This window comes from Dama dama, chromosome 1, assembly GCF_033118175.1.
Source record: "Dama dama isolate Ldn47 chromosome 1, ASM3311817v1, whole genome shotgun sequence".
Classification (NCBI taxonomy): domain Eukaryota; kingdom Metazoa; phylum Chordata; class Mammalia; order Artiodactyla; family Cervidae; genus Dama; species Dama dama.
In genome coordinates this window covers 55202710-55229810 of record NC_083681.1, presented here as the reverse complement: position 1 = coordinate 55229810, position 27101 = coordinate 55202710, and the positions used below count along the sequence as shown (strand labels likewise).

The following is a 27101-nucleotide window of genomic DNA, read 5'->3' as shown; positions in this document are numbered from 1 at the left end:
CAACTGATCTCAGCATCTGTCACCATCAGAAAGGCCCAGCCCAAGTCGGCATGTGTCAGAGGTTTGTCTAGTCTCTAGCCATTTGCATTTCTTGTTAAATAACACAAAGCTGATGCTAACCTCATCCAGGGCTCTGCTGGACGTGGCCTCATGCAGCCTACCACGCCCTCAGATGAGAGTGAGTGGCAATTCTGGCAGTTCTCTTCCACTGCTGACTTAGGCCTTCCTTCTGGGCTTCAGCTTAGTGCCTGGCCACCTGTCAGGCATCTCCCCAGTGAGCTGCAGATCACTCTGACTATACCCTTCTCTGTTCCCTGCCCAGGACCATAGGTGACCACCCTCGCTTTCCTGTCCTTCCCATGACCCTTTGCCTCACCCCTCATAATCAATCCTCAAGTCTGTCCCACCTACCATGATGAAGTCTGCCTTAGTCTAGGCTCCATCATCTGGGTTCTTGGCAACTGCTGCAGCCTCCCCGTCACCCTCTGGCCTCCATTCCCACTAGCCCGTGCCGACCCCAGCTGACCCCCTGGGCAGCCCTCACCATGTCGCTTTCCTACTTAGCATGCCCTCCACCGCTGATGACCAGGGCCCTTCCTCGCACTCCTGCCAGGGGACCCTCCCACCATCTCCCCCAGTGCCCAGACTTTCCCACCCCCATGCCCAGTCCTGTCTTGTCGCCTTAAACTGCTCAAACCCCCAGTTTCAACCTAAAGGATCTTTACTGTAAATGCATTCCTATTAGTCATTATAATAATGCCCCTAAGACCGGGGATCAATAGTTTGGAAACTCTGTAACCTTGCCCTGTCACCACTGTGTCCAGGGGCAAAACCCTTCCAGTCTGAGGAACATCACAACAACCATTTGGCCCATTTCCAGAGTTGTCTTTAGGTGCCTGGCCTGGGGGGAGCTAAGTCATGGGCACAGGCTCTATTCTTCTGCTTGTCCACCTTGAGCCCACACTCAGTACTTGATACAGCCCTAAAATCAGGCCCAACCTCCCAGTGCAGCAATGAGACATGTGGAGTTTGCTGGAGATTTCCTGGGAGCCAGAGAAGAGAGTATGTCCTCACCCTTCATGCAGCCAAGCTTCATGAACTCCTCTGAACCTCAGTTCTCTCTCCCAGGCCCCTCCTTGGCAGCTGCCCGCTCTTCCCACTGTCCCTCCCTGTTACCCTCTGTTGCTCCCAGTCAACCAGCACCTAGTCTCAGCTTCCTGCTCCATTGGTAATTACCCAAAGAGCAACTGCAAGATTGATCAAAGGACCAGAGCCTGGAGCCTTTTTGAAGGGCTGATTCAGGCCTTCTAAACACTGGGCAGGTCTTCAAGGCTCCCCTGCAGGCAGCCCATAGGAGGGTCTTTCAGCTCAGTTCAGTTAAGTCACTCAGTGTCTGACTCTTTGTGACCCCCATGGACTGTAGCACGCCATGTCCATCACCAACTCCCAGAGCTTACTCAAACTCATGTCCATTGAGTCAGTGATGCCATCCAACCATCTCATCCTCTGTCGTCCCCTCCTCCTCCAATCTTCAATCATTCCCAGCATCAGGATCTTTTCCAACGAGTCAGTTCTTTGCATCAGGTGGCCAAAGTATTGGAGTTTCAGCTTCAGCATCAGTCCTTCCAATGAATATTCAGGATTGATTTCCTTTAGAATGGACTGGTTGGATCTCCTTACTGTCCAAGGGACTCTCAAGTGTCTTCTCTAACACCACAGTTCAATAAGCATCAGTTCTTCAGCGCTTAGCTTTCTTTATAGTCCAACTCTCACATCCAGACATGACTACCGGAAAAACCATAGCTTTGACTAGATGGACCTTTGTTGGCAAAGTAATGTCTCTGCTTTTTAATATGCCATACTTCACTGTAAAGAAGGACTTGAGGCAGTCATGCAAGGTAGACACATTCCCCTCATATTTTCAATGAAGCTACTGAAATCAGCCCAAGGTCACCCAGCAAGTCAGTGGTGGGACTGGACCTTAACTCCAAAGCCCCCGGAACACACGCCATCCTGATTTCCTTGTCAGCCGCAGCCACACACTACATGGGAAAAAGTTACGCACACACAGTGACAGCCTCAGTCACCAGCCGCAGGGTGAGACCAACCAAAGGAAGTGGTGTGAGTCCTGGGGTGAGGTCCAGAGGGGCAGGCATTGAGGTTGGGGACCCGGGTGAAGCCAAGACCAACAGCCAGGGGTCTGGATGGTGGATGGAGGAGCTGAGTGTTTTGTGGACAGAGGTCAAGGTTGGAATCTGCAGTGTGAGTGGGGCAGAGGGAGAGTGAATTAACTCTGACTGTCCAGAAGCCTTTTAAAGAACCAGTTTGGGCACTGGACAGGTTGTCTTCAGGGCTCCCCTTGTAAGCAACCCAAGAGAGCATGGGTTTCTCACGTCTGTAGCCACAATATCTCCTCTCTTGGCCCCTGGACTTATATTTCACGGACATGAAGCACCCTTTCAGCCAGAAGGCTTAGCTTTTTTCCACCCCCCCCCCCTTTTCTTTCTGTATGCACGTGTGCATGCTCATTCATGTCTGACTCTTTGTGACCCCATGGACTGTAGCCCGCCAGTCTCCTCCTCTGTCTATGGAATTTCCAGGTAAGAATACTGGAGTGGGTTGCCATTTCCTACTCCAGGGGATCTTCCCAACCCAGGGATCGAATCCATGTCTCCTTTACTGACAGGCAGATTCTTTACCACTGTGCCCCTGGGAAGCCCCTTCTTTTTGTATGGGAGCCCCTTAGCTAGTTCTTACAGTCCTCCCCTCTGCCAGCTCTTCAATAGAGACAGAGACAGAGGGGAGAGATGGAAGTGGGAGAGAGAAGGGAGAAGACAGAGGCGAGGATAGGGAGTTTGACGGATGACTGCACACAGTTGGGGAAACCGGAAAGGAGAGAGAGGACAACGGAGGATGTATGTGGCTGCTTGATAGGGACTCTGGCCTCATGAGTAGTGAAAGAGACAGGAAAACGGGAAATGTGACATATGCTTGGACCCCCAGGGCCATCAAAGAGTTTCAAGCAGCAGAGTGACCTGGTCAAACCTGTGTTTTAGAGAGACTCCATCTGGCCCCCATGTGGCGGGTGAACGGCTGGCTGGATGAACAGGAAAAGGAGACCCTGGGGCAGGAAGCTCTCCTGAAAGAAGGGTGAGAAGAGAAATGAGCGAGGCCAAGGAGGAGGGAGACCCCTTTAAAGACCAGGGGGAGGAGGGGGTGGGGATGAGTTGCCACAAAAAGATACAGGAGGCGGTGATGGGGAGGTGGGGAGGCAGGAAGAGGACCAGGAGAGGGTGTTACAAGGAGCCACTCCAGCAGGCAGCAGAGAAGAATGCAGTCAAGTGACCAAAGGAGCTAGGGATGGAAGAGTGCCTGTCCATATGAGTTTCAGATGTGAAGGCTGGGGGTAAGCTGGGTGGAATGATAGGGCTGGAGACAGTGGAGAAAGCAGTGAGGTGAGTGGGGGAAATGGAGGTCACAAGAGTAGATAACAGCCTTGATAGGTTCAGCCAGGAGGAGACTAGAGGAAGGGTGGGCAGGGGCTGGCGGGGATCTGGGAGGCCTGTAGTTGTTGTTGTTTAGTTGCTAAGTTGAGTCCGACTCTGCCATCCCATGAACTGCAGCATGCCAGGCTTCCCTGTCCTTCACTATCTACTGGAGTTTGCTCAAACTCGTGTCCACTGAGTCGATGATGCCATCCAACCATCTCATCCTCTGTCGTCCCCTTCACCTCCTGTCTTCAATCTTCGCAGCATCAGAGTCTTTTCTAAAGAGTCCGTTCTTTGCATCAAGTGACCAAAGTATTGGAGATTCAACTTCATCACCAGTCCTTCCAATGAATATTCAGGGCTGATTTCCTTTAGTATTGACTGGTTTGATCTCCTTGCTGTCCAAGGGACTCTGAAGAGTCTTCGCCAACACCACAGTTCAAAAGCATCAACCTTCTTTATGGTCCAACTCTCACACGCATACATGACGACTGGAAAAAACAAAACTTTGACTATATGGACCTTTGTCGGCAAAGTGATGTCTCTGCTTTTTAATATGCTGTCTAGGTTTGTCATAACTTTTCTTCCAAGGAGCAAGCATCTTTTAACTTCATAGCTACAGTCACTGTTTGCAGTGATTTTGGAGCCCAAGAAAATAAAATCTGTCACTGTTTCCACTTCTATTTGCCCTGAAGTGATGGGACTGGACGCCATGATCTTAGTTTTTTGACTGCTGAGTTTTAAACCAGCTTTTTTCTCACTCCTCTTTCACCCTCATCAAGAGACTCTTTAGTTCCTCTTTTCTTTCTGCCACTAGAGTGCTATCGTTTGTATTTCACTGGTTGTTGATATTTCTTCTGGCAATCTTGATTCCAGCTTGTGATTCATCCAGCCTGGCATCTTGCATGATGTACTTTACATATCAGTTAAATAAGCAAGGTGACAACATACAGCCTTGATGTATTCTTTTCCCAATTTTGAACCAGTCTGTTGTCCCATGTCTGGTTCTAACTATTGCTTCTTGACCTGCATACAGGTTTCTCAGGAGAGAGATAAGGTGGTCTGGTATTACCATTTCTTTAAGAATTTTCCACAGTGTCTTGTGATCCACACAGTCAAAGTCTTTAGCCTTTGAAGCAGAAGTAGATGTTTTTCCAGAATTCCCTTGCTTTTTCTATGATCCAACAGTTGTTGGCAATTTGACCTCTGGTTCCTCTGCCTTTTCTAAATCCAGCTTATACATCTGGAAGTTCTCTATTCATGTACTGCTGAAGGCTAGCTTGAAGGATTTTGAGCATTACCTTGCTAGCATATGAAATAAGCACAATTATATATGGTAGTCTGAACATTCTTTGGCATTGCCCCTCTTTTGGATTGAAACAGGGAGTTGTGAAATAAGGGCGTGTCCATGCTGATGGGAGAAACTGCAGGGAGAGGGGCTGTTCAGATTTCCCAAGAGTCAGCCTCTGTCAGCAGAGAGCACAGCCCATCCCCCAGGAGGCCACGTGGGCCCTGATGCAGGAGAAGTGAGGTTGATTTTTAGGGTCTAGTTCAGGTCTCAAACCCAAGTCTCCTGCCCCCTGGATAGAGATGGCGAACGGGAAGAAGCCACACAGCCCAGAGGAAGGCCAGAGAGCAGGAGTCTGTAAGGCTGAACACCCATTCCCAAGTTTCCAGACCTAGAGAGAGGGGCTGGATTTGGAAACAGGGCCGGGCATCCCCTCCTCAGGAGGCAGGATCCAGCCTTCTGCACGCTGGAGCCCCAGCCCAGCCTCCAAGTTCCTAAAGTCCTGAGGCCACAGCAGCCCACAGGGATGAATCACAGGATCCCTGGGGTGCCACGGCAGTCTCACTGTGCCTTTCCCCCTTCTTCCCTTTCACACCCCCAGGAATCAGCGCTCTTGGGAGCCACTCGACTTGCGTGTGGTCTGCTTCTGAGAAAATCAATGTCGTGAGCAATTTGAGATCACAGTCTTGCCCCATGAGTGTGTGCACACACAGGCGCTTGGGTCTGTGTATGGGCACCTCCACACACACATATGGTGTGTTTATCTGTGCACTGTGTCCTGTGTGTGTGCACAGGGAGTTTGGGAATCTGGGTATTCGAAGTCTTCACTGTATACTTGGGATATGAAGTATGTTTGTGGGTGATGTGTGTGGAGAGTTTGTGACTGGTGTTTGCATGGGAGATATACGCACTGTGTACACATCGTGGATGTTTGGTGTGCAGGCTTGTGATGCGGCATGCATGGTAGACATCTGAGTGTTGAATTTGTGGGGGGTTGTGTCTATGTGTGGTGGCTGTGTGACTTTTGAGGGTGTCTCTGAAATGTCTGAAATATTTGTGGACATATACGTTCGAATGTGTCCATATGTGTCACATGTGTCCATGTGACATTTTTGTGTGAGGTGGATGCATGCTTCCTATTTTCAGGAGGTGTGGCCCTGGGCGTCCATGTTGTCGTTGAGGGTATTTATGAGGGTTGTGTGTGTGTGTATGTGTGTGTGTGTGTGTGTGTTGAGGGGAGAGTGTGCTTTTGCAGGTGTCTGTGTCTATGGAGGGAGCGTGTGTGAGGAGGGATGTCATGGGGGGAGATGTGACAGCCCCACACAGCAGAAGGGGCAGAGTTCCAGCACTCAGTTCACCATCTCCTGGCTGGGTGACCTGAGCTAGTTACTGCCCCCTCAAGCCTAAGATTCCCACTAAAAACCAGTACTTGGTGAATTCTAGGAAAGAATTCCCCCTATGGTCTTGAGGAGGAAAGCAATGTGAACAGGACAAGAAGGGATCGCCGAGAGCTATACTGAGGAGAAGGAAGACATTCCCGGTGAAAGCCCAGGATGTGGCCAGGCCTCCGCCCCCTTGCCCAGCCCCCGGGGGCCCCACCTGTGCCCTGGCAGGATGCGACTGCTGCCTCCTCTCACTGCCCCAGAGGGGCAGCCACAGCTACATTTTAGGCAGGTCTTCTCCTCACATCCCTCAAGCACAGATTGGAGAAGCTTCCTGAACCACTTGACTCCCGCCCTGAACTAAACTAGCATGAAGAAAATAGAGCTGCTGCCCTCAATGGAAAACAATGCCTGGTTAAGAATCACCAGTAGTTCCACAGATGGGCGAGTGCTGTGGGCGGGCGGGCACTTGACACCGAGGGGCTCACTTTCCCAACAGCCCCCATTGTCCATCCGTGTTTGCTCCACTTGAGACATGGAATGCGTTCAGAGTGGTGAGGCCACCAGCCCAAAGTCCCACAGCAGTGCGCAGAACAGTGAGGACGGGAACACAGATGAGGCCCTCTCTGGAACCTGGGCTGCTTCTCTTCCTCAGTTTTGCGCTCTTCACGTCCCTCCTTGCCCCACCCAAGAGGAGGGAATATACAACTCGACACACATGGGGTATGTCATGATAAATTTTAAGAATTCTAGATGACATGCTCTTTTGGCTACTAAATGCTCCACCAGGTGACAATTACAAAAGAGTATTAAGTAGGTGGACCCTAGAGCCCCAATGAGTGGACTCATCCAAAACTGGCTGTGCAAAATAGAGTTAATTACCTAACCTCTCTGGGTTTTCTCATATGTCATCTGTAAAATGGAGGTAATAATAATAATAACCATATCTATCTCACTGAGTGTTGTAGGATTAAATGGGTTACAATATGAAAGTTGCCTGAGAAAGCTGCCTGGGCCAGTCCATCCCCTTCTCAAAAGTACAGAGGCTTCACACCCATCTTAGAATTTCACTCCTGGTGAGAAAGCTTCAAAATCCTGTTAACCATAACCTTTATATTTCAACCCTTCATTTCTGCAACTCAGTGGGGAGGGGCTGGTGTTATCTTCATTTCACAGAGAGGCGAAGGTAGCACCACAGTGAGGGGACAGCCTGCCTGCCCCATGCCCACTAGGGCTTTTCAAAGGGCGCCTGCACATTGGCAGCATCGGCACCCCTGGGAGGAGGCTCAAGATGTAGGCTCCAGGCCCCAGCCCATACCTACTGAAGCAAACTCTCGGGGGCAATCTGTCCTCACAAGCCCTCAGAGATTCTGATACTCTAGGAGGAACTGGGCAAGGCCTCTGAAGAGATTGCCGAACCAGAAATACCTCACATGAGGCAAGTGAAGGAAAGTGGAGTGGGGGAGGGGAATCACCCCCTCAGCTCACGTGTGACCTCAGGCCACATCCTCACACTCTCTGGGCCTAGAATCTGCTCTCCTTCCAGGAGTGATAGTACAGGAGGCAGGCATGATTCTCTGAAACTTCGGGAGGTGACCATTATCTGTGGGAATCCTCAGGGTCCAGGTGAGCCAGTTTCTGAGTTCTGCCAGGCCCTGGGGCTTCAGGGGTTCAGCACAGTGGGGAACCCAAAGTCTGAAAGAGCTGCAAATCTGGAAAGGGACCTTCAGAGAACCCCAAGAGGCAGGGTCCCCCAACTATGGCTTGTCCTATCCGGGCCACAGTCCTTCCCCTGACGGTCTGGGACACACCTGGGTCCTGAGCCCACAGTGCTGTGGTCCCTCCAACACAGGCCATCCCCGTCATTGTCTCCCACCACTGGGTACTCCATCTGTCTACAGTCCTTTCAATCTTCCACAGACTTTTATGTGAGGAAGATCATGTCAGTCACGTTGACCCGGCCCCCACTCCATGGCTTTCTACAAGTCATCCTCTCAACATCCCCTTGAAGTGAGCAGAATGACTGTCCCCATTTGACAGATGAGAAATCGAGACTGCCAAGAGAGAATGACTGCCCAGTTCCCTTGTTGGGGGAGGGGGCTGCCCCATTGCAGCCTTGCCACTAATTAACGCTGCCTTCGGGGTGCTCATGTGTTTGCAGCTGTCTCACCCAGGCTTGGTTCTGTTGCTGATGTGTTAACCTGGACATGACACTTTATGACCTCATGGACCCTAACCAAGGCCTGTCCTCGTAACTCTGGATCCTTAAGAAAAGCATTTGTGCGGTTTAACCTTCAAATGGTTAAAACAGACGAAAAAGCTGTGAGGCTCAAAGGGACAAACCCTCAGGTTCCCAGCAGCCCGAGGCCTGCAGAAAGCTGTGGTTTCATGGTCCACAGAGCAGCACAGTCAAGCTGTGGAGACGCTTCTGATCCTGCCCTGCCGGCTTCACTCACTCTCAAATTTTCTCACCTAACATCCCCCCCTCTTCCTCGGGGTCTCTGGGAGCCTCCAGATCCTCAGCCCTGGTTCTCACTGACCGGACTCAGAGCCAGGAGCCTCCTGTGTGGTGGCCGTGGGGTATACAGGGTGCTCCCAGCACCTGTTTCCCCTGCATGGATGGCTCCAAGCAGACAAGCTGGCCACGCAAGGGGGGCCCTGGAGTCTGAGGACTCAATGGGAAGGGCTGCCATGCCCCGCCCTACTAGTTGTGTGACCATGGGCAAGTCACAGGATCTCTCTGAGCCTCGGTCTCTCTTCTGTAAAAAGGGAGCAACCATTGTCTTCCTTTCGTCAGGTGGCTGTGAGGAGGAGACGACACAAGTAAAGTACCTGGCACCACGCCCGGTCCTGCAAGCCCTCGTTATTCCCGTTAAACACGTCGGCTAGTTCTCGGAGGACGGGACACTCCAGCTGTCTCTTTATCAGGATTTGTTTCCGAAGCACCCTATGTTGTCTTTTGGCTCACAAACTCCCTACAGCTGACACCCACCAGTATTTTTCTCTCCTATCCTACTGTCCCTCTGGGGGGTGGCCTATGGGGTGTCCCTATGGGGTGGCCCATAGCTGGTATGCTCTAAGCCTAGCTGCCCTAGGGAGCAAGGGGGTGCTGGGCAAAGAAGAACTGGGGAACCCAGGGTTTTCCCCACAGAAGGCAAGGCCCCAAAAGGGCCTGATGAGGGAACTCCCTGACTCCCCAGGGCCCACAGAGGTGCTGGGCAGGGCCGAGAGTGAAGAGAGCCACACTCTTGCACTGAAATCTGGTCTGGGAGTCTGGAGATTCAGGTTCAATTCCTCGTTACCAAGCTGTGTGACTTGGGCCAGTTATTTAACCTCTCTAAGCCTCAGTTTCCAAGTCAGTAGTTGAGACTAAAGATACCTGAGGCTGTCTGTGGTTATCTTTACCCCCATTTGCCACAGGAGATGAAGGACTGGCCTGCAGCAGGTGTTCAGTAAAAAGGGCAGCAGAAACTAAGTTGGGGGTCCAGGGTGCCACAGTCCTTCCCATCCCATTTCTATGGTTAGATGAGGCCAGAAAGGCTCAGAGAGGTTTAGCGACTTGTCCAACGTCACACAGGTTGTGCACATCATTGCCTGCCTGGGCCATTCACTCCTACTTGGGATCCTCAGGTATCAGCTTGGTCTCAGAAACCCTCCCAGGGAACTTTGGGCCTGCCTTGGTGCCTGGGAGGGTTTTCTCATCTCAGAATGGTAGTCCTAGAGACACAAGAAAAGATGTGTCTCCTATCTTCACTGACAGATGCTTGAGGGAACAGAAGCATTTCCACAAAAATACCAACACACTGAAGTTGAGCCTCCCTTGGAAGGGCTGTCTAGGAGAATTGCTGGAGGGGGTGCAAGTAGGTACCAAGCAACATTGGATGGAATGTTGGCTTTGGTGGCCTTTAAAAGAAAGCCACCCTCCACACAGCTGCCATGAAAATCTGACCCCGCTCAGTCCCGCCCTATCCTTCCCCTTCAGATCCAGTTTCGACTCCCGGGCTTGGCCTGTGCGTCTTCTGGACTCCATCATCCTACATTCTCATTTGCCTCCCATCTGATCTGGGGGCTCTACAAGGGTAGGTCCTGGACATTTTGACTCTGGGACCTGCCACAGAAGGGAGGTTATATTTCCTGGGCTAGGATCACAGGCCAGGCCCCCATCAGATGTTTACACACGTTTCTGCGATTTGGGCTTCACAATAAGCCAGGACATCAGGTGTTACTATTATTCTCATGTTGCACATCAGCAAACTGAGGTCAGAAAGATCAAGCAATGTGCCAAAAGTCACACAGCAATGTGACCGCTAAAGATGTGACGAGATGAAGGAAGGGGCGCTGAGCACATGGGGTTCCCACTTTCAGGCCCTGGTCCCCAGAGGCATCTGCAGCGGGTAGGCTCGCTTGGTTGCCCATCTGTCTTCAACTCCTGGGGAGCCCCATGTAGGCACTGAGTGAGGTGGACCCCTGTGAACTGACTAACCACAACTACAGTCTTTGGAGGTGTGTGGGAGGAGGAGAGTGGCTCTCCCCCAGCCCACCATAGCCCCAGCCCCGCCCTACCCCAGCCCCAGCCAAAGCTCTGTGCCAGCCCAGCGGTTTCTGCTTGGCAGCAGCTCAGAGAAGAGTGAGGTGGCGCTGGACGTGGGGGGAGCAGGTTGGGTGGGAGAGCCTGAGAACTCTCTGATTCCAGCTCTGCCATGTTCTGCCCATGCTGCAGGGCTGCTGTGAGGCACTTCCTGGGCATTTGGCCCCTTGGACAAGGATCTGGAAAAGGAAGCCCACAGGGAGTGGCAGAAGCATCATTAATCAGCAAAATAAAGACAGCCAGAAGTTGCCTAACAACCACTGGGTGCAGGCCCCAGACTGGGTCCGTTATTCTTAGTCTAGGCACCAACCTGAGAAGAAGCTACTATCTTTCTCACTCTACTCATGGGGAAACTGAGGTTCCATTGGATGAGATGAGGACTAGTGCTGGGGGTAGGTGGGGGGAATATTAGTGATGACCAGCAGGGCTCTCCATCAGCATAGATATGAGGCTCCTGGTAGCACGGAAGGAGAAGGTGTGGACACCCTTCCCAGGTCCTGTGACCTTTCGTACCACGCTCTCCTAGCAGCTCAGGTCCCCTCTTAGCAAGGTTTGCCGATCTCCTCCTCTGAGTCTGTGTTAGGTCCTGCCCCATCCCCACCCTGTTCCCCTACTGCTCACAGATTGTCATCTCTGAGCTGTCCCCATCTGCCCAGGCCTGTACCCACAGTAAGTCAGATGGGAGGAAGGAAAGGCAGCTGCCATTGTGAATTCAAGGAACTCAGCTTGTTAAGTCCAGCTTCACCCTGATTTACCACAAGGCTTTGGGTGGTCCCTTCCCCATCTGTAAAATGGGACACCCGGTGCTACTCTCAGGGCTGGTGACCATCACGGAAGGGAAACATTGTGAAAGAGGAATTCTCTACTACCCTCAGAACCGGGGTCTGGAGGATAGCTGTGACCCTCTTCCGCTTGGCTCCCCTCCCTCAGGTCCACACTCAGTAGGGCAGGGCAGCTGTGATTTGGCAGGGTCGAGCCATCCAGAAGAGGAGGTGGCTTTGGGGAAGATGTGTAAAAGACAATGATACCACAGTGCTACTTTTTGAATAGCACTTGAAGACAACCTGAGTAAGATGGTGCTGGAAACAGGGATCCAGTTTGGCCAGGGCTTAGCCCTGGGTTGGGAAGTTCCCCTGGAGGACAGCATGGCAACCCACTCCAGTATTCTTGCCTGGAGGATCCTGTGGACAGAGAAGCCTGGTGGGCTACAGTCCCTGGGGTTGCAAAGATAGGCAATGGATGAGTGGCTAAGCACAGCACAGCTAGCTTTGTGAAGACTGGGCTGAAATCCCTGTCTCTTATAGTCAGTGTGACTTTGGACGTGCCACTTAACCTCTCTGAGACTCAGTTTCCCCAAATGGGGGCCTTACTAGTCCCAGACAGGTGATTTTTATTTATACTCGACGACCCCATCCCTAACTTGTTTCTCCACCCGAATTCTGGAGACTTAAGATGGTACCTTTTCACAGCTGCTTGAGGGTCCGCTGGAGGAGGCTCTGAGCACCACACCATAATCCAGAGAGGGGACTGCGGACCCACCAGAGGGGATGGCTGCGGTGTGGGGGAACCCCCTTTCCAGCCACCCCAGGGCCAGTGAAGGGTCATTTCCTTCCGTGTTCAGCCCCGCCGTCACCTCTCCTGTTTGCCTCCCCTAAGTGCGGCGGCGCCAACAGCGGGGGAAATCGGGGCCAGGCCGGATTTCCTCTGCGGACCTGCGGCTGCTAGAGCCACCCGCCCCTCCGGACCCCGCGGGGCCACGAACTGCACGTGCGGCGGCCCGGCACGGCCTCGGTGGCACAGCGCTTCCTTATGGACCCCTCTCCCTCCCCGTCCTTTCATCCTGCCCTCTTCGACCCGCCCCTCCCCAGCCTCGCGGTTTTGGCCGCGAGAAAATGCTTCCTCCCCTCGCGGGTTCCGGATAAACCGAGTCACGCGGGGGCGCGCCGGCCGGGCGCTAGGACCCCGCGGCCGGGCCGAGGGGGGGCGTGGTGGGGCGGGTCGGCGGGAGAGGTATTTAAATTGGAGCCCCAGTCGCCCTCTCGTGGGTCAGGCTCCCGTGGGGCGGTGGAGCGGCCGTGCGCCTCCTCGGGCCGTGACCCCGGGGTCTGGCGCGGGGTGGGACGGGGAGGGCAGGTCTGCGCAAAATGTGCCGGGGCTGCCCGGGAGAGGAGCGGCGGCCGCGCTGAGCCAGGTAGGAGCCGCCCAGCGGGCGAGGCTGGCCGGCCCCTCGGGGAACTGGCGGTCCCGAGCCCCTCTCGAGCACCCGGCGCGGAGCTGGGCTGGGGCTGGTTCATCGAGACACTGATCCTCAACAATCCACCCCCCACCCCAACCAATACTTTGTGCGTGGGGCCAGGGTTGACCCTGCCTCGGCTCCAGGCTCCTAGCTCAGCGGATCTTTCCCGCGAAGGGCAGGGCGAGGCCGGCGTTCCCATTTGACAGATGGGAAAACAACCGCAGAAAGGCCGGCACTTGCCTAGGGAACACACAGGCTAGTCAAGGGCAGTTCAGGATTTGTCTCTGGTCTCCTACTGCCCTCTAACCCTGGCGGGGGGGTGGGGGGGGGGGAGCGGGTGTGTGGGTCTTCCCATCCCACCGCACCAGATAGCCTGCCCATCTCTAGGGGTGCAGAGGGTGAGGCACCAACCTCTCTCCTAGGGTTTCCGCAGCCAGCCCTCTTCATGGGTGGTAGGACGTGAGGGACCCCCACCCCCACCCTCAGCTGCCTGAAATTCCGCCATCACAGACACATTCCTTTGGGTTAAGGTCTAATTCCCCCGTGGGCTGCACATGTCTCCAGAACGGGGCTTGCCCTTAGTGATTCACTGCTGGCTGGGAACATCCACAGCAGCTCTCCCAGGACCCGACTCTGCCCGTGATCCAGGCTGAGAGGAGGGAGAGGAGCACCCAGGAGCACCCCGAAGCCCGGCTGGCACTGTGAGCCTGTCTGCTGCTGCGTGTGTTGGGGTTGGGGGATGTGTGGAGTGGGCTAGAAAGGAGATCTTGGCCTGGTGTTGTGGAAACACTTGCTTTAGGAGGCAGACAGACTGGATTCTGATCCTGACTCTGCCATTTACTGCCTATGTGACCTTGGGTAAGTCATCTCCCTGAGCCTGGTTTTCCTCGTGGGCAAATTCTCTAGGAGGCAGGCAGCTCAACACCTGCTGAAAAACACACAACACACAGATCTGGGCTAAATCCCCAAACACTCATGAGCTGGGTAACTCTGGGGTAAGTCACTTCACCTTTCTGAGTCTCAGTGTTCTCATCTGTAAAATGGAAATTATAGTAACTGCTTCATTGGGTTGTTGTGAGAATTAAATGATACATGTCAAGTGCTAAGAAGAGTATCTAACATCCTTAAACACTAAAGACGGGCTTAATATTGGTAGCGCCTCTCCACCTCATTTCTCTCTCTCCCTCTCTCTCTCTCACATACACTTTCACACACACGTACACATTTTTTTTTTTTTTTTTGGCACTTCTCCTCCCAGAGTCCTAAGATGTTTCTGGCCTCCTCTTCCCTGGGCCACTTGTCTGCAGGCTGGGGGCCTTCCTTTTGAGCACTCCTCGCCACGCCTGGGCTGCTCAGCCCTGCAAGTTTGTCCCCACTGGGAAAGACAATGTGTGTCCAGGGTACCTTCACAGCCATTCTCTGCTTGATCATCACAACCACTGGGGGCAAACAGTGGCAAAACAGGAACCAGACTACTTGCTCTACAGATGGGACATGGAGACCCTGAAAGGTGAAGGGACGTGCCCCAGGGTGCAGGGCTGGTAAGCAGTAGAGTCAGGATGGGAGCCTGGGTCTCAGTGATCCCAGTCCTCCCTCTTAAGAGCAAGTGGCCCTCAAATTCTACACACTGTGTCTGGGCACTGCTGAAGGGTGCCCACCATCAAGGGGCCCCTCTCCTTTGGATGGCAGGGCAGAGTTCCACATGCTGCGGGGAAGGGCCCCCCTGGATGTTCAGGTGCCCACCTGGGAGATAGGATGGGATTTGGCAGGGGAACAGGAAACAAGAGCCCCTTTGGGAAGGTTCAGAACTAACCCAGGTCCTCCCTTATCCTTACCTACCTTATCCTTACTCAACACTCAGCCCTTTGCAGTGGACTGCTACCCCTCACTTTGCTGTTTATTCAATAGATCTTTAGTGAGCACTGCTTATTAGATCCCTGTTCTCAGAATAAGAAATAAACTATTAGGAAACAACCAATTCAAGGAAAACAGTAAAACACATGCAGATCTGGGGAGGTGGAGGGAGCAAGCAGGGCCAAGGCCCTGAGGCAGGAGGGCACTTGCTTGAGGAATGGCGAGAAAGGTAGGACTCGGTGAGGGAAGGACAAATGGTAGATGGAGTCAGAGAGCAGATTGTGTACATCTGGACTTTATGGGAGGTTTTCAAGCAGTGAGATTCATGGTCTGATACATGATTTAAAGACATCACTCAGGCTACTATGCTTAGGGCAGACTGAAAGAGATCAGGGTGGGAACAAGGTGTTGCTGGGGCTGAGGCCCGAGGTCACGGTGGTACCTCAGTCTGTGGGGTGGTAGGCAGATCCAGCGCCTGTTTTTTTTAGGAAGAGCGGACAGAACCTGCTGATGAGGGGAGGGAGTGTGGCAGGGAGGTAAAAGGAGAGTCCAGAAGAGAAACTGCCATGTCACCGAGGCGCCGCGTGTGCATTCTCAGTTCCTTCCCCGACCTGCACAGTGTGAGATGGGTCCCAGTGGACAGCAAGGCCCCTCTGCCCTGGGGACACGTCCCATGGTGATGGGGGGGAGGTGGTGGGGTCAAGGGAAGGGAACCAGGGGCTGATGGAATGCTTGGCGCCAATATATAGCCCAGACTTGGAGAACCAGAGACGGCTTCTTGGAGGAGGTAACATCTAGGCTGAGACCCAAAGAATGAGGAGGTATTCAGCACAATAGAGGGGAGGAAGTGAAGGTTAGGGGCAGTGAAAAGATGCTTAGAGAACTGAAGGGGATTCAAGGCTTCCAGAAAACAGAATAGGAAAAGGGACAGTGAGAAATGAAGCTGGAGAGCAGAGCCGGTGAGGCAGGCAGGCTCCTCAAGGGCCTCGAAGGCCCTGCTGAGGGGTTTCCACTCAATTCCGAGTATACTGGCTTTCAAAAGGGTGGTGATGTTCTGCTTTTTAAACAGCAGAACAGAATTTCCTGTGAAAGCACAACCTGTAACGCAGGTGAGAGGGAGAACAGCTGTGGGGCAGGGGGCCCATGGCCCCGGGGGAACCCGGGGAGCTGGTCTTAAAAGACACCACTGCGTTCTTTGCCTATCTGAACAAGGAAGGACCTCAGAGCACCCGCCTTCATTTACAATTCATAGCAAGGATGTTTATGGGTTCTAACAGTAAAGACTCAGCCCATAAAGGTTCTATAAATGCATCTTCTAAAGCATCCCTCAAAATAAATAAATAAATAAATAAATAAATAAAGCATCCCTCAGATTCACAATTCAGCACTTACTTATTGAGCACCTGCAGGAGACCTTATAGTGTAGAGGTTAAGGGCACAGATCCAGAAACCTAACTTCCTGGGTCTGTCACTTGTTAGTTGTGTGACCTTGGGCATGTTGCTTAATTTCTCTGAGCCACCGTTTTCCTGTCTGCACAGTGGGAATGGTGATCATGAAGCCAAGTCATTGAATTATTGGAAAGAGTAAATGAGTTCATAGCTGTAAAGTGTCAAGAAGAGTGCCTAGCGTATGAGAGCTCTGTGTGTGACACTTTCATGGAATATGTCTCATTTGATCTTAACAAAACTTGGCGAGGTTGACATTAGCCTCAGAAGAGGAAACTGAGGCTCAGAGAGGTAAAGCGGCTTGTACAAAGTCACACAGCAGGTAAGTGAAGGAGACAGAGGAAGCAGTCTGGTGTGGGTGACTCTGAGTCCAGAGCTCTTGGAGAGCATTATGTCTCTCCTTGTTAATGTTTTGTATGTATTTATATTATGGTCACTTCTGGGCCTTTATCTGTGTCCCCAGTTCCCAGTACAGAGCCAGACATGAAGAGGCATTCAGTAAAGATGTGGGTGAATGAATGAATGAATGAATGAAATTGACGAACTGAGCTGTGTGTTGCTAGCACTTGGCCCAGGTTCTCCGTGAATGAGCCCCTAGCAGCCCTGGGATGCGACCCGGCTGGGGCCTTTGTGGTCCCCCTCAACCTCAACCAGGCTGCTCATAGAGAGAAGGGCTGGCCCAGCAGGCCTGGGTGTCCCACTGTGTAGGCGGTGGCTTCAGTGAAAGTTAAGGGCCTGGCAGCCTGTTCCTGGGGAAGTCCACGGGCCACAGTGCTGGGGGCAGGGCAGGCCTCCTGGCGGGGCTTCCTGTCAAGGCTCCAGGCCCGGCCTTAAAACAATGGCAGGGACTCGGGGATCAGAAAATCAAAAGAGAAAGGGCAAAATAAGGTTCTGCGGGTGGGGGGATTGAGGAATTCCGTTTGGAACTTGAAGAGCTAAGATGCGGGGACCTGCTTGTAGCCTGTGTGGAACTGGAGTCAGAGGCCCAGCCCTGAACTTGGTCCAGGGCAGCCCTTGAGGTCTGTCTGCCTCCGGCTCACCTCCTCCAGGCTGTCTTCCACCAGATGGGGCCTTTTAAAACCCAAATCTGACCTTGTCACCCACTGCTTAAAAACCCTTGTCCAAGGTAATGGCTTAGCTCCGCCACCTGGCACCAAAGGCCCTTTGTGACGGGCTGCAGCCCTGTTTCCCATCACCTTCACAAGGTGCCCCATTCACAGCACCTTCAGTCCAGCTCCCACTGTGGTCTGGGGTTCCCTGAGGGCAGGTGTAGACAGGAGGGGGCGGTGGGAGCCCGTGATGGCAAGGAGCGTGTGGTCTTAACCATCTTCCCCTTTCCTGCCACCCTGTGCAGAGCCATGAGCCACCAGATTCTGCTGCTTCTGGCCGTGCTGACCCTGGGCTTGGCTACCTCCCAACACCGAGACAAGGTGCCCTGTAGGAAGGTAAGATGCTCTGCCTTGTCAGGAAGAGCTCCTCATATCCCCTGCCCCCAGGGTGTCCTCCCCAGAGGCCGGAGGCTAGAGGTCTCAGAAGAGGGAAGGGGATCTATTTAATGCCATTAAACCTCACATTTAATGAGCACCTACTAGAATGTCTAAATGCCTTGTTTACTATTAATCTTGCCAGGTAAGTATAATTATTCCAGTTTTAGAGAATTGGAAACCGGCTTGGAGAAGTTAGCCAACTTGTCCGAGGTCACTCACTTCAGGCCAGTAGGGACTCTATTTCCTCAAGCAGCCCCCACAAGGCAGTGGGTCCAGCTGGCTGCTGAAGAATACGTGTGCGTGCGTGCTAAGTCACTTCAGTCGTGTCTGACTTTTTGTGACCTCATGGACTGTAGCCCATCAGGCTTCTCTGTCCATGGGGATTCTCCAGACAAGAATACTGGAGTGGGTTGCCATGCCTTCCTCCAAGAGATCTTCCCATCCCAGGGATCAAACCCACGTCTCTTACATCTCCTGCATTGGCAGCCAGGTTCTTTACTACTAGCACCACCTGTGAAGTCCTGAAGAATATGTATATGTGTGGGGAACCTAGGGTTGGCAGCTGGGAAAGACTTCTGTTCTGGGTCCCTCCTGGGGACAAATCCCCTCCCTAACTGGGCTCCTTAACTTGAGCCCAACTGCCGTATTCCTGCTGTGATGCCTCTCATTTATTACTGCCCAGGTCAAAGGCTGCCTCCTCCAGGAAGCTTTCCCTGACCCTTCCTAGGCCATCCCTTTTCTGGGCTCCCACAGTCCTAAGCCTTCCTCCTTCTCAACATTGAGCACATGGGGTAGTTGGTAAATGGGTCCACACCTGACTCAGCTACCAGACCAAGAGCTCCTCAAGGGCAGTGACAAAGTTTGATTCACTTTGTCCTATTTTCCTGCCTGGAGTCAGGGAAACTAGCTCTGAGGTTACTGTGACCCTGTGGGGTACAGAGAAAAGAGATTATCTAGTCTACTTGTAAGCCTGGACAGTCACTGAGGTCAAGGCCAGAGCTTGGGCTGGGGAAGGGACAGGCCCTCCAGTAGCCTCATTTGATCCTGGGACTGGAAGCTCATGACACAGAGCTGGTGTTTTAGTCACCCAGTCATGTCTGACTCTTTTGTGACCCCATGGATTGGGATTTTTCCAGGCAAGAATACTGGACTGGGTTGCCATTTCCTTTCTCCAGGGGATCTTCCCAACCAAGGGACCAAACTTGCATCTCCTACATTGCAGGCGGATTCTTTACTGCTGAGCCACCGGGGAAGCCCCTGTGACACAGGGTGGGCAGCTGCTTTTGGAGGTGCCTGTGCTAGCAACCAGGGCCAGTAGCACTTGCCTGGGGTTTGCAGTGTCTGCTGTCGCCACCTCACTTGTGCTCCTTGGAGCCCTTCCAGGGTTCCCAGAACCCAGAATAACAGGCAGAGAAGGACTCAGACGTCACCACATGCAGCCCCACATCCTACCTGGAGCAAGAGGCTCAGAGGGAGGAAGGGTCTGGGCCACCCAACAGGCAGAGGGGACCTGGGTGAGCTTTGGATTTGGCAAAGGAGATAACAGGCAGGAAAGGACTTTCTGAACTCCCATGGAAGGCATTATGATGCTTTTCAGTAGTAAAAAGAAATGGCCACATGCCAAGGGCTAGCAAGGGGCCTGCTCTACACTAAGGACTATCTCTCATTTTGTCCTGCCCAGAACTACTCTTTTCAGCTGAGGAAACTAAGGCTGAGAGAAGAGATGTGGCCCCAAGGTCATACAGACAGGAAGTAACAGCCAGGATTTGGACCCCTCCCTCCCGAGTTCATGCTGTCCACTGCCGGCTGATTCTCGCTGCCCTGCTTCCCTTCTGTGTGCAGGCAGTATGATGGGGTTGAGTGGCACCCTCTTCCCTCCTAAAAAAAAAAGAAGCTGGGCAATGGCATCCTGGCATATCAGAGAGAGTGGATAGGGGGTCATCAGGGGAAGCTCTGAACCTGACTAAGGTCGAATGCTCCCAAGACCCCTCCCCACATAAGTCACTCATGCTGGGGGTTCGGAGATCAGGGAGCAGTGGGTGCCCCGCACATGGTGTCCTGAGAGCTGCCCTGGTCTTCAAGCTCCTTCTTGGACTGAACTGCTGAACTGGAGAGCTAAGCAGTCCTGCCTCGTGGCAGCCCCCTCTGGGCCTCTGTGACAGGGGTCCTGGGCACTGGGCAGAAAGCAGGATTGGGTGCTGGACTGGGCTAGTTTTATGTCCTGGCTCAGCTCTCAGGGTCTGGTGCCCCAGGGAACCTTTGAGTATCCAGAGGTGAAATGGGGCTGGGCTTACATATGGGGTAGGCGCTCCCCACCCCACACAACACATGTTATGTCTGTGTTCATTTTGTTGTTTCTTCTTTAATCAGGATGGTTCAGGGAGCTGAGAATATGGATGAGGAGTCTATGCCCAGTAGCCCCAGCTGGCAGAGAGGTTGTGAGGGAGGAGGGAGCAAGGAGCCAGGCAGGTCTGGCAAGGTGGCTGAAGTATGAGGATTTTAGTTTGCACTGGCGCCCAATGGCAGGGGTTGTCCCTGGGCCTCTGAGGAATGCCGGTCACTGTGCCGTGTGGACTTGGAAGAGTCACACGTGCCTGATGGAAGACAGCCGGTTCCTTCCCCCATCCCTCCCCCTACATTGGGTTCTTGGGAGGAAGCTGAGAGCTGGGCCAGGCAGGGAACATCCAGGCTGTGTTCCTACCCTGTCAGCCTAGCTGCTGACTTGTGACCTCATTCAGGTTACTGCCATCTTTAGGCTTGGTCTCCCCATCTGGGAAGGGGGTGGGCTGAACCCTTTGCATTCTAATAGTCTTTGACTCTAGTCTAAATAAATGGATGTACGTCCTAAGTTGCTTCAGTCGTGTCCGACTCTTGAGACCACATGGACTATAGCCTGCCAGGCTCCTCTGTTCATGGGATTTCTCAGGCAAGAATACTGAAATGGGTTGCCATTTCCTCCTCCAGGAGATCTTCCCAACCCAGGGATCAAACCCTATCTTCTGCATTGTCAAGCGGGTTCGTTACCACTAGCGCCACCTGGGAAACCCTGAATGAATGGATCATCCCTTTTCTTTATCATTCAGAAATGTGATTGAGTCAGTCCCTCAGACCTGTATTAAGCTGATGATGTCTTTCATCTACTGAAAAATGTACTGAGCACTTTCTGGTGCTCAGAAAGGCCAGGTCCAAATATCCACTCAATCAAACCCTTTGCCCTGAGCTCACTTTCTAGCCAGTCCGCACTCAGATAGTCACAGGGAGCTGTGAGAGCCCAGAGGAGGCCCCGACCTGCCCAGCATTCAGGGAAGTCTCCTGGGTGGAGGAGACCCTGGTACTCAGCACACAGAGGTCATGATCCTGATCTGGTTGGGCAGAGCACAACCAGCACACGGGGCAGCAGGAAGGAGGCTGAGAGGTGGGTGTGGGAGGGCGCAGTGGGGTGTGGTCAGGTGTGGGCTGGGCTAGGGTGGGTTGGGAGATCAGCAGGGACCACAAACAAGATTGAACCCTGCTGAGGGTACTGGCTCTGCCTGGGAGTGATTTAAGTCAAGGGCAGCATGGTCAGAGTGGAGTTTCTGAGCAGTTGCCAGGCATTTGGCTGGCAGACCTATCAGAAGGGGTCAGTGGAGACAGAGGCTGGGGTGTAGTAGGCCTGAGCTGGGTGCTTATGGAAGTCAGAGCCTTTGCTGGGAAAGGCTGGGGTTCCTGGTATGCCGGAAATGACAGCGGGAGACTGCATTCATATGGAAAGAATTCTGGCCCCTGAAGGCACATGTGGTGGAGGACAAAAGTGGGGTCTTTGGTTGTTAAGAGGCTGGGGTTCAAGAGCTATTAGCTCTGTTCCTCACCAGCGGGGTGATCCTGGACCCGCTCTTCCCCTCTCTGAGCTTGGGTTTCTTAAAGAGGGGTGATCATGTTTGATGGGCAGGCTACCATGACAATCTGATGAGACCATGGGTCTGAAAATGCAAAATAAAATATAAAATGCTGAATAGGCATTGGGGAAGGATGAGTTACATTCTGGATCAGAACCAGATGGAGCTCACACAGCAAAATCAGTCTTGTCAACAAAGAATATGGGTTGGGACTCTGGTCATCTTTTCCCCTGCCCCAACCCCATCTCTGGGGGCCCATCTGGACTGGACCATGGGAACTGAAGCCACTGATGGGGCGGGGTGGGGTGGGGGTAGATGGGGCAGCGGGAAAGAGGTCACATCTAGGGAGTGTCAGCAAGGAAGGCAGGCTCTGGGACCAGAGCTGTGCCCTATGGAGTGAGGGTCTGAATGAGATCTGAGGGTGAGGGACCACAATTAAAACAGAGGACTAGAGTGGAAAGAGCATTTTTCCCTTTTGGACACATTTCTCCCAAAGTGTCAGTGGTTTCTAACTGACATCAGCTGGGTTAGTTTAACTCTCTGGGTCCATAGAAGGAACTTGGGATGTGGAACGAGGAGGCCTGGGTCCCAGCTTGGCCCTGCTCCTCACTGGCTCTGGGTAACTCTAAATGATATGTGGCTTAGTTTCCTGTAAAATAGGGTAATAATCAGTACAGAATTTTTCTGTTAGTACATTTTTCCTTCTGTCTATCATATGTATGGTCTACCTATCAAAGCTTCCTTGAGTCTTGCCTGATGGTAGCACTGCTGTACTGTGTACCAAAGACAGCGACAGGGAACAGGGTAGGGATCATGCAGACCTAGGGGGATTAGGCTGGGGTGGAGGACCTGAATCATGCTGGGAGGACAGAAGAGAGGCTGAGCCACGCCTGGTGGGGGCTCAAGTCATCCTTCCTAGAGGCGAGTGTCTGGTTCTACCTCCTACTGCATGCACTAATGTCCACTGCTCTCCCTGCCCTCCCACCATCCCCAGGTGGACAAGGAGGTCTGGTGCCAGGGCCGTGGCCTGCTCCAGGTCCCCTCGATGCTCTCGCGGGACATCGAGGTCCTCAACTTATCTGGGAACCAGCTGCGGAGCATCCTGGCCTTGCCCCTGGGCTTGTACACGGCACTCCGTCACCTGGACCTGAGCGCCAACGAGATCAGCTTCCTCCAGCCAGGGGTCTTCCAGGCCCTGCCCCACCTGGAACACCTCAACCTGGCCCACAACCGCCTGGCGGTGGGCACGGCGCTGAACACTGGGGGACTGGGCCCCCTGCAGCACCTGACGTCCCTGGACCTGTCGGGGAACAGCCTGTACAGCGGCCTGGCGGAACAGCTGCTGGGGGAGGCGCCCGCGCTGCGCACACTCTCCCTGGCGGAGAACAGCCTGACGCGCCTGGGCCGCCACACCTTCTGGGGCACACCCGCCCTCGAGCGGCTGGACCTGCACAGCAACGTGCTGATGGACATCGAGGACGGCGCCTTCGAGGCCTTGACCCGCCTGGTGCACCTCAACCTCTCCAGGAACTCCCTCACCTGCATCTCCGATTTCAGCCTCCAGCAGCTGCGCGTCCTGGATCTGAGCTGCAACAGTATCGAGGCCTTTCAGACGGCCGCGGAGCCGCGGGCCGAGTACCAGCTCGCCTGGCTCGACCTGCGGGAGAACAAACTGCTCCACTTTCCCGACCTGAGCGCACTCCCGAGACTCATTTACCTGAACGCGTCCAACAACCTCATCCGGCTCCCTGCGGAGCCACCCCGGGGTGGAGGCGAGGGCCTCCACGCGCCTTCCGAGGGCTGGTCAGCCTTGCCCCTCTCCAACCCCAGCCGCAATGCCAGCACCCAACCCCTCTCCCAGCTCTTGAATCTGGATTTGAGCTACAATGAGATTGAGCTCGTCCCGGAGGGCTTTCTTGAGCCCCTGACCTCCCTGCGGTCCCTGAACCTCAGCCGGAACTGCTTGCGGGCCTTTGAGGCCCGGCCCGTGGGCTCCCTGCCCTGCCTGACGCTCCTGGACATCAGCCACAATGCGCTGGAGACGCTGGAGCTGGGCGCCAGGGCGCTGGGGTCCCTGCGGACGCTGCTCCTACAGGACAACGCCCTGCGGGACCTGCCCCCGTACACCTTCGCCAGCCTGGCCAGTCTGCAGAGGCTTAACCTGCAGGGGAACCGGTTCAGCCCCTGCGGGGGCCCAGCTGAGCCTGGACCCTCAGGTTGCGTGGCCTTCTCTGGCATCTCCTCCCTCCGTGTCCTGAACCTGGCGGACAATGAGATGCAGATACTGCGGGCGGGTGCCTTCCTCCACACGCCACTGGCCGAGCTGGACCTCTCCTCCAACCCTGGGCTGGATGTGGCCCCAGGGGCCTTGGCGGGCCTGGAGGGCTCCTTGGAGGTCCTGGCCCTGCAGGGCAATGGGCTGGACGTCCTGCAGGTGGACCTGCCCTGCTTCAGCTGCCTCAAGCGGCTCAATCTGGCTGAGAACCGCCTGAGCCGCCTGCCTGCCTGGACACAGGCTGTGTCCCTGGAGGTGCTGGACCTGAGAAACAACAGCTTCAGCCTCCTTCCAGGCAGTGCCATGGGAGGCCTGGAGAACAGCCTGCGGCGCCTCTACCTGCAAGGGAACCCCCTCAGCTGCTGCGGCAATGGCTGGCTGGCGGCCCAGCTGCACCAGGGCCGTGTAGATGTGGACGCCACCCAGGACCTGATCTGCCGCTTTGGCTCTCAGGAGGAGGTGTCCCTGAGTCACGTGCGTCCCGAGGACTGTGAGAAGGGGGGGCTCAAGAACGTCAACCTCATCATCATTCTCACCTTCGCGGTCGTGTCTGCCATCCTGCTCACCACTCTGGCCACCTGCTGCTGTGTGCGCCGGCAGAAGTTTAGCCAACAGTACAAAGCCTAGAGGGTTTGGAGGCCACACACGGGCTCTGTCGGGAGACCCTGCTGGGGCAGTGGGGGAGCCAGAGGCACGGAGAAGAGTGGGGACTGACCCATGATCACACAGTGAGCCAGGGTCCAAGACCCTTGGTCTCTCCGTCCCAGCCCAGAGCTCCTTTCCCCGTGTCCTGCTATACCAGTAGGTGACCCACTTCTCAGGCCGCACATCGTGGGGTCCAGCTGTGGAAGCCGGAAGGGGCAGTTTCAGGAGTGACAGAGTGTAAGGCTGACCCCATCAGATCTTCAGATCTTTGCCAAGCATCTGTTTTGTACCACACCCTACCCTGGGCACTGGGGGCGCCGGGGTATGAGACACATCCCTGCCTTCAGCATTGCCCAGTCTGGGTGGGCAGGTGGTTGCAGAGTGTGCGGTCACCATGTGGAGTGTGAAAGCCAGGGCTCCAAAGTTCTGCAGCCCCAGCTGGCTGAATGTGGATAGTCCTGCCCTGGCTGGGCCAGGGCAAGAAAGGGGCAAGACCAAGAGGATTTGTCTGAGACATTTCCAAGCAGACTATTTGTCACATCTTCTGATAATGACTTTCAGCTTCTCTGGAACATGAAGAGCTTGTGACCGGAAGAGAGCTGGAGTCACTTGAGTAAGGCTTGGATCCAGTGCTGTTAGGCAGGCTGCCCCAGCTCTGGCAGGGTCTGGTTAAGAGGCAGTCTCCCTGGGCTCTGGCCCGGCACTGGACTGGTCTGTTTCCTGCTCTCAACAGGCGCTTTCCTACCTGGCTCCCTCAGGTTGCACACAGGGGTCCAGATAACTGCCCTAGCCCTCCCCCTATTCCCTGTCCAGGCCCTGCTCAGTCCTACTGCTCCAGCCCAGCCCCACCCTGGCCAGTGAGCCAGGAGTAAGACCCTTATGGATCTGGTTCTGTTTTACACCACACTTGGCAGCAGTGACAAACCCAAGCCTGTGTTTGCCTCTTTATGACAACCCTCTGAGGTTGGTATATTATCCCTTTTAACTAGAGGCTCTGAAAGTCTCCCTCCAGGGATCGCCAGCTAAGAAATGCCAGAACTGAGCTCCAGACTCATATCCTCCTGCGTCCAGAGCCTGAGCTTGGCCACTGCAGGGGCTGCAGGCTGTAAGATGGACAGGAAATGGCCCCATATGGCTGGAACAGGGCCAGGGAGCATCTGGGCACACCCACCCGCTCTTCTCCTTCCTCTCTTCCAGGCGGGCAGAGAGAAGACAGGCAGCCACAGGCCTGCTCCTCCTTCTGTGCCTCTGTTTCTCTTATTCCATCCTTTGCTGACTGGGAGGGCTCTCCTTTTCTCATCTAGCCCTTGAATTCCCTCCCTCTCTCTTCCTCTGTTGAGCATAGCCTGGAACTTGAGACCATTGAGTCCAACCTCCCTGGTACATAGATAGAACAGCTGAGACTTAGGAAGAGAATGGGACTTGCTCAGAGCTGCTCAAGTCAGTACAGAGCCTGTGAAAAAAGGTGGATTCAGACCTCACTGAGGGAGTCAGGGTTGGGGGACTTGGGGGTTGGACCTGGGCAGTTTTCCTTCTCTCTCTCAGCTGTCACATCACAAGATGATGCTGGCTCCAACCTCCCTTTCTGGTCCTCATCATGCAGGGAAGTTTTTCCCCCCTAGAAAAATGCATAGAAAAATCCCATGCAGATATAACCCATGGAATCGTGGGCTGTCTGGGGACAAAGGAAGCCCTGGGATGAGCCCAGGACTCTGTGTCATTGTCTTCACCTTCTCACTGTGCTTGGCCTGCACTCAGGCTCATGATGGTGCTCGGTAAAGTATGAGATGATGAAAACGGCCCTCTGCCCACCCCATTTTACAGGTGAGAAAACTGAGGCTGAGAGAGGGTCAAAGACTCAGGGAGGCCATGGCAGAGCAGGGCCAGAACCTGGCCTGGTGGCCTGGCCCCAGCCGGGGGCCCTGGTGGTGAATGGGGCAGCTGGTGGGTCCAGTCCTGTTCGGGATCATGACCACAGGTGCTCACTGCACACAAACACTCTTCCTCAGGCCTGAGGGCAGGGCGTGGGCCTTTTCATGCCTGATCTTTGAAAACACTACACGATGCTGCTCTCACCTCCGGGGAGCCAGGCCACAACCCAGGCCTCAGGACCCGCTCTTTGTGTAACCCACATGAATGTATTAAAAAATGATTTTGGAGAAATGGTGCAGCCTGCCGGCCTCCTCCTTGCTGCTGGGAATCTTCGCATCCACTTGAACCCTGCCCTCCTCTACTTCCCTTCCAGCCTTTGAAGCCTCATGGCAGACCCCTGGGGAGACAGGCTGAGGACCGCTGGGTGGGAGACTGAGGCCGTGGGTCTCACCATCTTGACTCTTGGTGCCTCAGCCACCATCATGTCCCCTGCACACCTCTGTCTCCTCACACTCGGCAAACCCTGCTCCCCACCCACGAAGAAGATGGTGACTTCCAGCAGGAACTTGTTAGAGCCTTTCTCTCTCTGCAGCTCCATTCGAGTGCTTTCTCTGTACCCTCTCCCCACCCCGTCCAGAGGCAGCCCTGGGCATGTCCTGTCCTCT

The 27101-nt window shown here is 54.2% G+C and overlaps 2 protein-coding genes across 5 annotated transcripts in view; both read left to right on the top strand.

Annotated features, from left to right (window-relative positions):
- Positions 1-12668, top strand: part of LOC133060893 (guanylate cyclase D-like) — a 69122-nt gene extending 56454 nt beyond the window's left edge. Inside the window, 1 exon segment of the mRNA XM_061148835.1 lies at positions 12403-12668. Coding sequence (XP_061004818.1) covers positions 12403-12668 — 266 coding nt within the window.
- A 133-nt stretch (positions 12669-12801) lies between these two features.
- LRRC32 (leucine rich repeat containing 32) lies at positions 12802-26727 on the top strand. 4 transcript variants are annotated; one of them, XM_061150863.1, is made up of 4 exons: positions 12802-12937; positions 13547-13683; positions 17637-17727; positions 22639-26727. In XM_061150863.1, exons 3-4 carry the CDS (start codon positions 17641-17643, stop codon positions 24544-24546), a joined length of 1995 nt encoding a protein of 664 aa, XP_061006846.1. In that variant the 5' UTR covers positions 12802-12937; positions 13547-13683; positions 17637-17640; the 3' UTR covers positions 24547-26727. The 4 variants fall into 4 exon arrangements, with proteins under 4 accessions (XP_061006846.1, XP_061006841.1, XP_061006833.1 ...); XM_061150858.1 differs by having other exon boundaries at positions 13513-13683; XM_061150850.1 differs by lacking the exon at positions 13547-13683.
- The last annotated feature ends 374 nt before the right edge of the window (positions 26728-27101 follow it).